General features: G+C 38.0%; 1 protein-coding gene across 2 annotated transcripts in view; it reads left to right on the forward strand.

Annotated features, from left to right (window-relative positions):
• Positions 1-12,067, forward strand: part of prkd1 (protein kinase D1) — a 46,663-nt gene extending 34,596 nt beyond the window's left edge. For both annotated transcript variants that reach the window (XM_024271501.2, XM_024271510.2), the window contains exons 14-21: positions 641-713; positions 2,092-2,198; positions 3,142-3,303; positions 4,343-4,441; positions 5,372-5,532; positions 5,619-5,725; positions 8,296-8,381; positions 9,557-12,067. In XM_024271501.2, coding sequence (XP_024127269.1) covers positions 641-713; positions 2,092-2,198; positions 3,142-3,303; positions 4,343-4,441; positions 5,372-5,532; positions 5,619-5,725; positions 8,296-8,381; positions 9,557-9,760 — 999 coding nt within the window. In that variant the 3' untranslated portion in view covers positions 9,761-12,067. The remainder of the gene's footprint in view (positions 1-640; positions 714-2,091; positions 2,199-3,141; positions 3,304-4,342; positions 4,442-5,371; positions 5,533-5,618; positions 5,726-8,295; positions 8,382-9,556) is intronic.
• Positions 12,068-12,755: the final 688 nt, after the last annotated feature.

A 12,755-nucleotide genomic window follows, 5' to 3' on the forward strand; every position in this document is an offset into this window, starting at 1 on the left:
AATATATGGTTTTTCTAAATTAGTTTTAGTGGATTAGTGGATTACAAGATACATGAAATCAACAAATGTTTCTATGCAAAAATGTTTAAGTGTGTCCATATTTATACCTTAATTATTAAAAATAAAGAAAGCCAAAAATCTACATTTTGAAAGAGGAATCCTTTTTCTGAGCAGCCGTCCAGAGTGAAGCCTTTAGCAGATGTGTGGATCTCTCATTATGGAGGGTCAGTTTGACCCGGCTGTGATAAAGAAGAATTTACATTTGCTGCTCTTTAAAATATTCAGTGACGGTTCTTATTCATCCAGGTTGACTTCACTGAATCATTAGACTCATGAAGCTGCTTGACATTTTTACAGAATTTGGGGAAAAAACACTACAAATGGAGCAGAAATATGAGAAGACAACTAGAAAAATTGAAGATTCTCCTCCAAATATTATTGGGATCTATTTTCTCTTTACTTTATCTTTTGAAACAAATATAAGACAGTATATTTTGTATTTATGCAGAACTTTTTGCAATAAAATCACAAATGCTTTACAGAAATAAAAGACAAAACCCAAACGGATTCAAACATCCAGCCCTGACACAGTTGAGAATGTAGATGTCGTAGAGCTCAGAACGTCTGCTTCGTCTTTCAGGACATCAACTCCGTGTATCAGATCTTCCCTGATGAGGTTCTGGGATCAGGACAGTTTGGAATCGTGTATGGAGGTGAGACATCATAGAGATCTACACTTTATCAGCTCAGTGTTTTCCCTACCTGTTAGACTACAGTCACATATCCCAAAATGTCCCCGCAGGGCAACTTAAATGCTGTTTTATCACTTTATTTTTTTTTTAGCAAAATTGGCAGAGGCAGTTGCATTTTTACACTGCCGAAGTTTTAAGAAAAAGTTAAAATTTTACGCTGACCGGACTAGTTTTAACATTGGTCAGAGGTCGCCTGGGCAGGGCCAGGCTGCATGGTGGCAGTCTGGTGGCAGTCCAGTGGCAGTCCGTTGGCAGTCCATTGGCAGTCTGGTGGCAGTCCAGTGGCAGTCTAGTGGCAGTCCATTGGCAGTCCAGTGGCAGTCTGGTGGCAGCTGGGTGGCAGGAAGGCATCAGCGTGATAATTGACTGATTAATTTCAAAATGAGGTATTTTAAGGTAACAACAGACAACTATGTGATACAAAACATGGAGTTAATTCCCTCCGCGGTCCCCAAAATGCTCTTATGATCAACCGATTTTAGACTGCCACCCCCCTGCCCCTGTGCAGCCGTCCCACTGCCACTGTCCGATTGTTAGAAATCCTACAGCAGCAGCTTGGGCAGTCAATGTGCGGTGAGCAGACGTTAGTCCGGCGATCCCGGCCAACACCACAGCGACTCGACCAATTGCGCTTGTTACGGAGTAGAATCCGAAGAAGACAGAATATTGAGATTTTCTTGTTGTCTAAAAACTAGTAAATTAGTAAATTAACTAGATTATAATGTGTGCTCAAAATCTGACTTCTTAACATATATTGGACTGGATATTGTTACAATTATTAAAAAAGCATTTGTGTTTTAGTTCCAAATGTATACCGTGCTTATTTTTATTTTTGCTGCATTGTTTAATGTAACTCCTTGAACATGAATTTCCTCTTTGTATACATTGATAAACCTGCTTTTTATTGTTAATGTGTCAAAAAAAAAAAAAAATCAAATGATATTGACACAAAAAAATAAAATCTGAATTGCTTGTTATATTCTCTCGGTTACTGGGCGGCTGGCGGCTGGTGGTAATAAATACGGACCACCGCCGCCTAGAAACATGTAGACATCGGCCAATCAGAGCTGCTGCCACCTGACAATTCGGCTCATTCTACCAGACTGCCACCGTTTACATTCATGACGATTCTTCAAAAGAATTTGGCGTCTGCAGCTAATCTTGAAGATTCCTTCCTATCGCACGGCAGCAGTTGTATTTGTGAGTGTATCATTAAAGGAATAATAACTCGTAGTGTGTCAGTTAACTGTTAAAATCCACTCTGATTTACATTAAAGCAACTAAAGCTAATTACCTGAAAAGTTTCAAAGTTTTGTGAATTGTTGTTTTATTTTGGCAGGTAAACACAGGAAGTCTGGCAGAGACGTGGCCATCAAGATCATCGATAAACTGCGATTTCCAACTAAACAGGAGAGTCAGCTGCGGAACGAGGTGGCCATCCTGCAGGTAACTGAGCACAGGTGTTCGTCTCAAAATCCTCTCTTCTTGTGTTTCCATCCCCTTAGCCAACACGACTAACAGCTGAGGTTACGTTTATCTCTCCAAGCTAACATGCTAACAGTTGACACCACTGACTGTATCTGAGAACTGGACCGAGTGAGTGTGATGTCACCCATAGAAAATAACTTCCTGTCGGCTCCAACCAATTTAGCTGATATTTTTTTTGCGATACAGATGCTGCTATGTTGAAACAAGATTATGTCACTGTTTCTATGGCAACCACTCTCACCAATCAGAAGTGAGCTTGTTGGAAGACCACGCCCCTACCACTAGAAAGTGGGCTACATGAAATCCCCAAATCATTTTGAACGTTGGACATGGGGGCAGCAGACTCCGCCTACTTTTGAGGCATTTGATTGGTCAGTTTAGAATTAAAAAAAAAAGTATAAAAAAAACTAATATGATCAAAAAATGTAAAAAAAATGGTATCAGAGCAGAATGATTATTATGACCAATAGAATGACTGATTAACAGGTTTCTGTTTCCAAACAGGAAGTCTATGAGATTTTAGCTTTTTGGAGCCAGCGAGAACTTCCTGTTTGGAATTCCAGGGGGAAGGGTCACTCAGTCCAGTTCTCATGTACAGTCAATGGTTAATGCAGCATAAAAAACGAAGCAATTTCCTTCTTTTTTTACCTTTCCTCTCAATATAAATATAGACAGATAGCACCGAAACATAAACTGAATAAATAAAACTATTTAAATTTATTTCCTGAAAAAATTTTCAGTTTGAAACTTGACTTCAGAGTGAACACAAACACATCCACTGAACCTTTGGCTCCTGAAATTTCAACAAAGTGATGATGGAGTCAAACATGTAAGGCTGTCTGTGGCTCTGAAAGGGCGGAGCTTCATTTCAGCAGCATCCTTTGTCTGGATGATCTCGCAGAGCCTGCACCACCCCGGCATCGTGAACCTGGACTGCATGTTTGAGACTCCGGAGCGAGTGTTTGTGGTGATGGAGAAGCTGCACGGAGACATGCTGGAGATGATCCTGTCCAGTGAGAAAGGCCGGCTCCCCGAGAGGATCACCAAGTTCCTGGTGACGCAGGTGAAGATTTGATCTGTTTAGAAATTCTGAATCTGGCCTGTTTGCATCTGAATTTTAAACAGAAACGGAACATATTTAGAGGACAACTGAAGGAAAAATTATAGAAATCTTTCATCCACATCTTCTTTATGATTCTTTTAGTTAAATAAAACGAACCTGCCTTTAGTTCAGCTTTCTAGCTTGTTTTTCTGCTTGTGTCCATTCTCCATCAGTCACACTAACTGCTGTTTTTTTGTCTCTTTCATCCATTTAAAGACAAATATTTACTGAATATTTCTTCCATTTGGCTAAATATTCATGTGTGAATGATTAGTAAGAGTAAATTGTGTTAAATGGACACACACCTGTGTGTGTGTTACCTTTCACTGGAAAATTGTTCTTCTTAATGTGAGTTCAAAATGCAGAACACGAGATGTTTTCCCAAATCTGCTAATAAAACTAGTCATTTTTAAAAAAAGATTTATTCAAATAAGTTGATATTTTTTCCCGTTTAGACAAAATTAAATCTTAAGATCAACTATAAACATAAAACTTTTGGTATATTTCACTGGTAATTGGAAAAAAAATGTATTCAAATAATTATTTATAAAAAAAGTATCAAATCTTTAAAATTTAAAAATTTATAAAATTTTCCCCGAAAATGTATCATCTTTTAAGTACTGTAGTAATCCTACTATCCTTATTTTAGACCCTAATAACCTTAAAATAAGATTACACATTTTAAGATAAACTTTTCTTAAAATATTCGGTAAATTATGAGAAAAAAGAGTTTTCTTATATCAGGATTTTCACTGATTACAAATCAAACGTCTGCCTAAAAACATGTAACTTAAATTAAATAAACTTGTTTTATTACACAGTAGTTGTTGCTTTAAATCTGATTTTTTTTCAAGATCAAATGACCAAAATCAGTTGTTACATCCTATTGAAAAGTTACTAGTAAAAATATTTTGTCTCAAATCAAGCACACTAAGAAATTTAAAGTAGAAACTGTAGAAAAATACTTTGTGTTTTTGCTCATTGTGTGTTTCTCCGTCAGATCCTGGTGGCTCTGCGTCATCTCCACTTCAAGAACATCGTGCACTGTGACCTGAAACCTGAAAACGTCCTCCTGGCCTCAGCAGACTCTTTCCCACAGGTGTGACGTGTGTGGATGCTGAACTGATGGTGATGTTGCAGCAACATTTCTAACTATGGAACAAAAACAGTGTTCTACAGCGAGGAGCGAGTTTAAAAACAAAACTCAGATAAAAATTCTTTAAAAGGACATTTTTTTATATTTCAGATACGAAGAAAAACTGCTGAAATTTACTGTAAAACTTCACCTAACCCTGGAGAACCCACCAGGTCAAACTTGCCTGCTGTTTCATCCTTTAATTTTATTTTTTTTAATTACCATTCATTTTTTTTTGCAACTATTTATTTTTTGTAAATATTTTCATTATATATATTAACTTGTATTTTTTATTTATATTTTCATTTTAAAATGTCCTTTTTTAATGGTGTAAATTGTTTTTAATTTGTATTTATTTTTTTATTTTCTTATTATATTTAAGTTTTTTTAAACATTTTTTGGCTGCTATTTCTTTTGGAAATATATTTTTATGTTTTATTTCTTCATTTCTGTTTTATTTTTAATTAGATTTTATTAAAAACACATATATAAATTGTATATTTTGGCTGCTATAAGTTTCTGCCGCCCAAAATAAACAAATAAAAAAGTCAAATTAACTTTTAAAGTCCAGAAGAAAATGGGTCTTTGGTTCTTCAGGGTAAAAAATGTATTTTTATCTATTTTTTTAAGATATATTTTTCAACCTTTATTTATCCAGACTAGATATTTTTAGAAGAATTTTCTTTTTTTTCCAACTGTGACCTAGCAAAAGACTGTTTGGGAAACAAACAAAAAGCATCTGCAATAAGACAAAAAGTCTAAAATCATAAACATCAAGAAAATAAATTGTGGTGAATGCTGCTGATATAAGTGAATCACAAAATGTAAAAACCATCAGAGTTTGAGACAGTCTCCAGGTACCTGAGGTGTGTTTTCTCTGCGCTTCTGCTGCAGGTGAAGCTCTGTGATTTCGGCTTCGCTCGGATCATCGGTGAGAAGTCGTTCAGACGCTCTGTGGTCGGAACGCCAGCGTATCTGGCTCCGGAGGTCCTGAGGAACAAAGGCTACAACCGTTCTCTGGACATGTGGTCGGTCGGGGTCATCATCTACGTGAGGTTAGACGTTTCATCTTTGAGGGACGTCCTCTCTCTGATTGGGATCATAACGGCTCTTTTAAAGCGGTTTGTGTTTCTGGGTTTAGTCTCAGTGGGACATTCCCCTTCAACGAGGATGAAGACATCAACGATCAGATCCAGAACGCAGCTTTTATGTATCCTCCTCATCCCTGGAAGAAGATCTCACAGGAAGGTATGTAACCATGTGTAATCGTGTGATTTTTTTAACCATTTTTAGGTCGTTTTTATCCTCCGGAAATGCGATTGAATTCCCTCCTTGCTGCTTTAGACTCTCTGCAGCAGAGTGACTCATGTTGATGTCTCTAAATGTGTCTGCAAGGTGTGTTGACTAAAATCATCCCGTCGACTAATAATAAGCCTGACTCACTCCGTCAGTCCTCAGCCTCGTCCCCAAAGCGCTTTTCCATCCACCTCCTCATTCGGTTGAAGTAGTCGAGCTGCGGTTTAAAAAAATAAATGCGAGGACTCGCTTTGCCACAGGGAAGCTAAATGCCAGAGAATAAACCCTCAGCGTGTGGAGAGATCTCCATTTGCAAATATCCGGCTTTTAGAGGAGCGTCCTCTGCCCACAAGCCGACATGATTCCAATTTGTCAGTGGAGATAAAAACCAGAGCGTGAAGTTTCTAAAAAAGCACTTTTATGTAATGTCAGGTTGAAGTCATTTCCATATGAGAAGAAAATGTGTTTTAGTTGAGTAAATATGCTCAACTTTGCTGGAATTATGACCAAACATTTAACCCACTGTGTATCTGCCTTCCGTAACCCCGGCGTGTAATCCCAAAAATGTGCCGCCATTCTCTGATAGGTTTAGGATCCACCTCAAAATGGCGTACAGATTCCAAACAGAATGTTCTTTGGTGTTTGACGAAGTTTAAACGCTAAATCCATCTAGAAACGTTACCTGCGATAATGCAAATGTGAATGCTTTTTGCTGAATGTGGTTGTTGAATATGCTGAAGCTTTTTACTGAAAATGCTAAAGAATTTTACTCTATTTGCTTTTGCAGAATATGCTAAATCTGTTTGATAAATGACTTAAAGTTGCAGAAATTGCACAAAAAATTTGAAGACTTTCTTTAAAAAAAATACAAAATATTTAAAAATGCGTAAAAAGCGCAAACTCAGAATTAGCCCAAAACTTCAGTAGATGGAAAATTAGCAAAAATAAATAAATAAATAAATTTAAGAAAGTGAGCATTTTGCTAAAATGTTAGCTTAACTCCAAAAAAGCCCCAAAATCCCCGAGTAGTTGCCAAATTAGCCAAAAAAGAAAAGAAAATAAAGCACATTGCTAAAATACTAGTTTAACTCCTAATACTCTTGAAATCCTCAATATATGCTAAAATAGCCAATATAGCTAGCACATTACAAACATACTAGCTTAACCTAGAATTGGCCTTAAAAGTCTCAGTATATACCAAAAGAGTCCCATAAAAAAAAAAAAAAAAAAAATGTCCGGTCCAACAACAAAGAAAAATAGATAAATAAAAAAATAAATAATAAAATAAAACATAATCAATATAAATAAAGTTTAGCATGAAATACAACAGGGGTTTATACTCAATAAATCCCTGTTGTGACAGTAAAATCTGCCCAACACAAGAAGCTCTCAGCCCACATCTGTTGGCTCAGCTGTTGGACAGGACAAGTTAAAAAAAAAAAAAACAATAATAATAATAATAAAAAAATAAATAAATAAAAAAAAGAAAAAAAGCTAGCACGTTGCTAAAATACTAGCTTAACTCCTAATTAGTTCAAATATCCTCATTAGATGTAATATTAGCTAAAAAGCTAGCACGTTGCTTAAATATTAGCTTAACTCAGAATTAGCCCGAAATACCTCATTAGATGCCAAATTAGCCAAAAATATTTGCACGGTGTTAAAGTATTCCCTAAACTCCAGAAAAGCTCAAAACCCTCATTAGTGCCTAAATTATTCAAATATGTTAGCATAGCTAAACTCAAAATTAGCTTTTTAAACGTCAGTAGCATTAATGTCCTTAAGCTGCTGAACGTTTTGATTCCAATAATGCGTTGGTTCAAAGCGTGCAAAAAATTTGGTGAATTTTGTGAGAAAATAAAAAATTGAAAAAATTGCGTGAAATCGTAAATTTTGCGAAAAATGTTTTTAAGTTTTAATAATTGGGTGAAATTTAACAAAAGTACAACCGTGAATTTCCTCAACATGCTCAATTTTTTAATTGCATATATTGAAAAAGATTCCCATTCATTTCAATGGGACTGAAAATTTGGAAAATTTTGTAATATCTTAAAAATCGTAAAATGTACGAAAACCAAAAACATAAGTGATAATGTCCTTAACAAGCTGAATGTTTTGATACCAAGATTGCAGAACTTGCTGAAAGTGTGATTGAGTTTTTATGGTACAAATAGTGCACAGAAGAAAATGAAATAATAAATAAGAGAAAGAATCACTTCAGTGTGAATGCTTGAAAGCGTTTAGACAATCACAGATTTGTCGGCTATAGATCCACAATGGCGTTCTCCCGTTCCACCACATCCCAAAGGTGATCTATTGGGTTGAGATCTTTCATATCATCAATCGGTCCACGACCTTGATTATGTGGGTCACCTGCGTAGGTTTGACCATTTTCCCCCCGGAGACAGCCCGTATCCACCCATAGGGCATTTGGGGCTAAGACTTACCATACACGATGACGGAGGCAAATGAGAAGAAGGCTTCAGTTTTATAGTTGATGTTTGCTTACCTTTTTCATGCAGCGATCGATCTGATCAACAACCTTCTGCAAGTGAAGATGAGGAAGAGGTACAGCGTCGACAAGACCCTCAGTCACCCCTGGTTACAGGTCAGACTTTGATCTTTGTTTTAATGTTGTTTTTTTGTGAACATGCAGACTTTAAACAAGAATTCAGATATTGTATCCCATAAATACAGTCACTTTATTAAGTACACCTTGCTAGCACCGGGTTGGACCTCCTTTTACCTTCAGAACTGCTTGATTCTTTCCTGACGTAGATTGGTCCATATTGACATAATAGCATCCCTGATGCCAATCTTCCGTTCCGCTACATCCCAAAGGTTCTCGGTTGGGTTCTGGTGACTGTGGAGGTCATTTGACGCCAGTGAACTCATTGTCATGGTCAAGAGTCTGAGATGATTCCAGTTTATGACATGGAGCTTTATCCTGCTGGAAGTAACACCAGAAGATGGAACACTGTGGTCATAGAGGGATGGACATGGTCAGCAAGTGGCTTTGGAGCCATGCTCAATTGGTACCAAGGGGTCCAAAGTGTGGCAAGAAAATTTCCCCCTCACCATTACACCACCACCACCAGCCTGACTGTTGATACAAGTCAAGATGGATCCATGCTTTCATGTTGTTGATGCCAAATTGTGACCCTACCATCCAAGCAGAAATGGATGTTTGCCCAGTTTTGGTGATTCTGTGTGAATTGTAGCCTCAGTTTCCTGTTCTTAGCTGGCAGGAGTGGCGCCCAGTGCGTTCCTCTGCTGCTGTAGCCTCAGTTTCCTGTTCTTAGCTGGCAGGAGTGGCGCCCAGTGTGTTCCTCTGCTGCTGTAGCCCCTCGGCCTCCACGTGTTGTGCGATCAGAGATGCTTCTCTGCAGACCTCGGTTGTAACCAGTGGCTATTCGAGTTCCTGTTCTATCAGCTAGAACCAGTCTGGCCGTTCTCCTCTGACCTCTGGCATCAACAAGACATTTCCACCCACAGAACTGCTGCTCACTGGGTATTTTCTCTATTTCTGCCCATTCTCTGTAAACTCTAGAGATGGTTGTGGGTGAAAATCCCAGTAGATCAGCAGTTTTTGAAATAATCAGACCAGTCGTCTGGTGCCAACAACCATGGAACCAAGTTTCTTCCCCATTTTTAATGCTTGCCTTGACCATGTCTGCATCCCTAAATGTATTGAGTTGCTGCCATATGATTGGCTGATTAGATACCGCCTCTGCCATCTTTAACTTCCATTTGGTTTCAAGCATCACCCGTTTTCTCCTGCAGGACTACCAGATGTGGTCGGACCTGAGGAACCTGGAGTCTCGGGTGAACGAGCGCTACATCACCCACGAGAGCGACGACCTGCGCTGGCTTCACCACGCCCAGCTCAGCGGCCTGGACTTCCCCGGCACCGACAGTCGGGGGGTGGAGCATTACCAGGAGAAGGAGGAGCTGGAGACTCTCAGCGAGAGGGTCAGTGAACTCTGAGGATGTCGGGAGAGACAAAGAAGCACAACGCTAAACAAACCAGAAGATGTCAAGTCCAAACGTTCACATCAAGTGTTGAAACTTTTTTATTTTAATGTCTGTTAAAACAAATATGTGAATTTAAAGCCAGAGAAAGAATCCTGTAAGTTCTGAGCCTGTCGGACTTCTGCAGGGCGACCCATCATCACCGGTTCTGTTCATGACTTTTATGGAGATGATCTCCAGATCCAGCCTGCAGGAAGACACGGTCCATCTTATTTGAAATGTTTGCTCTTCAGAATGTTTCATCAAACAGATTCCCTGCAGGTTCTGGAGAAACAGAAGTTTCTACTTCAAATGGAAGAGTTTACAGATTTCACAATCGAGAACAGAAGCTGATCCACGATGGAGACAACTGACCCAAAATAACAAGCATGAGTGGAAAGGGCTTCGATTTTTTCCCCACGTTGGAGATGAATTTAGATTTTCTTGGAGACATTTCGTCTTTCGCACGACTTTCTGTTTTCTCAGGAACCTGAAGAAGAGATAGATCTCCACCTTTAACTAGTTTGACCAGGTTTTAAGTGACCTGGATTACCAAATCCCTTAATCCAAATCCATAGAATCCATTGGAATTTCAAAACGTTGCTGGATCAGATCAAATTTGCTCAGATCTCCTCAGATGGAGATTACCAGATCTGACCCGGAAATTTGTGAAAATACTTCAAAATGTCTTCAGGAAACATTTCACAAGAATTAAGTTTTTCTAAGGTTTGCGTGATTCCCTGCTTTCTATAATTGAGGGTTTACAGAAGAATATTAGGAGGAGAAGCAGACACAGGATCGGCCTCAGATCCTGATCTGGGATCAGAACAATCCTCATTGTCTGGATCAAACTGATACAGATTTCAATCCAAAGTTTTGAAATATTCATCACAAGCTTTTAATATGGATTAAGGGCCAAATCTGAATCCCAATCCTCAGGATCCTGTTTGCTTGAAATACTTAATTTACAATCAGGATCTGTTTGATCCTATAAGATTATACTCAATACTAGGCCAAAATCATTTGAATTATTGAAACCTAAATATTTATAAAGATATTTTAGACATGTATAAACTTCTTTAATTATAAATTATTTTTAATTTATTTCAAAATAGAGACGCTCAATCCTGATCCTGAGTGTTTCAGCTGGATCTGGTGATTCCAAATTTGATCCTAGCTTGTGGATCTGGTTAGAATAACCAGGTAAACTGTGTCCGTTTGAGTCGGGTAAATACCAAAGTCATTCAGCAGAAACAGCCTTTTCTCCAAAAACTACATTCATGACAAAAGTGTCGCTGACTTCAGGATTCAGCTGCACTTTCAGCCATAAATAAAACAGTCACTACGACTGTTTTGTAGAAAAAGAAATGGAGGAAGTTAACCAAAAACACGTGATTTAGGCTGTGGTCACCGCGTGATGGGGAGCCACCGGCAGGAACTTCTAGATTTTATGCCATTCGGGCCACCGGGCAGCTGGCGGCACACACGTCCGGAGACATATACAGATCGTCCAATCAGAGAGCTGCTGCCAGCCGGTAATCCGGCTACCACCGCCCAGTGGCGCCCGATTTTGTAACGGCGTCATGTGACCTCGGCCACTAAACAATGTCAACTTTTAAAGAAAAAATGTACGTTCTGCACAATTTTTTTACTTTTTCTAAAAACTTCCATGGTAAAAATGTGGCCCCGCCTCCTGACTACAAATGGCAAATGTTGCGGATAAACGTTCATTCTGGGAGAGCTTTGCCACTGCCGTACGCCACATCAGAGGAGGGCCGACGCAGGCGGCGCCGACAACAGACGCTGTTGTGGACCAGAGATTATGTCACTGTAACCTTTTCTTATTCAAGCTCTTAATATTTCGTCAAATTTCATTTTCTTTTCAACATTTCTTTTAAATTTACAATGTGTAGTTTTGAACTTTTGATTTACAATAAGCTGAACTCGATTAGACCCCAAAGTGTGCAGGTTAATACTTCATTTATGCTCATGTCCGTCTTTAAAATGTCAGTTTTATTCACAAACGTATAAAAAACAAGACGAGGAAGGTCGACTTCAAAGAGTCCAGAACTGTCTCAGCTTTAAACCCATGAAAACTGGAATCGGATGAAGTTCCCGTTTACTTTGTGAAGAACGTTTCTCTGGTCGAAGGAATGCTACCGCTGTGTTTTATCTGCCAAAGTGTGGCTTCTTTGATGAGTCAAAAATCAAGAATGTACTTTTTTTTGTTTGTTTTCATTTTAGATCCTAAAGAAACATTAAACTGCAGAATTTTCAGTAAAATCCTGGAGTATTGGTGATTTTTTTTAACGTATTTTTATTGTTTTTTTTTTATAAACTTCATTTAAAACAATATGAGAATGATATAACTTGCAACATTTTTTTTTCTGAATAATACACCTTTATTTATAAAGTATTTTTAATGACACAAGCAGTGTCAGGTTTTATAGAGACTCAGAAAACATTTAAATAAATTATAAAACCTTCAAACTCTGCAAAAAGAAAAAAATGACAGTAAACAAGAGTTGTTAAACTTTGGATTAACTATGGTCATTTAGAAAAAGGACAAACAGAATTTTTCACAGCTTTTAAAAGATCAGACATTAAAGGTTTATTTGGTTTTTTCGATCATAAAACATTCAGAAATTTCCTGGATAAAAGTCAGAAATCTGCAGGTAGAACAGAAGAATTTTGGCTGCTAATCTGACTGGGACGTAAAGAAAACCTCAATGTTTATATCTTTTATTTATTTTACAAGGAATCTGGTTTAGTTTTGTTCTCACTTGAAAATAAAAATGTTCTAAAATCCCCCTTTAAGGTAATGGGGATGCTGGAGCCTATCCTTGTCCAACATCCTGATTTGGATGAGATTTATCAGATATTTTTCCTGAAATGTCTCCAAAAATCCAAACTTTTAGAAGTAAAAGAGAAACATATCCTTTAGCACCAGGGGCCCGTTTCAAGAAGCAGG

This window comes from Oryzias melastigma, linkage group LG22 (genome assembly GCF_002922805.2).
Source record: "Oryzias melastigma strain HK-1 linkage group LG22, ASM292280v2, whole genome shotgun sequence".
Lineage (NCBI taxonomy): Eukaryota > Metazoa > Chordata > Actinopteri > Beloniformes > Adrianichthyidae > Oryzias > Oryzias melastigma.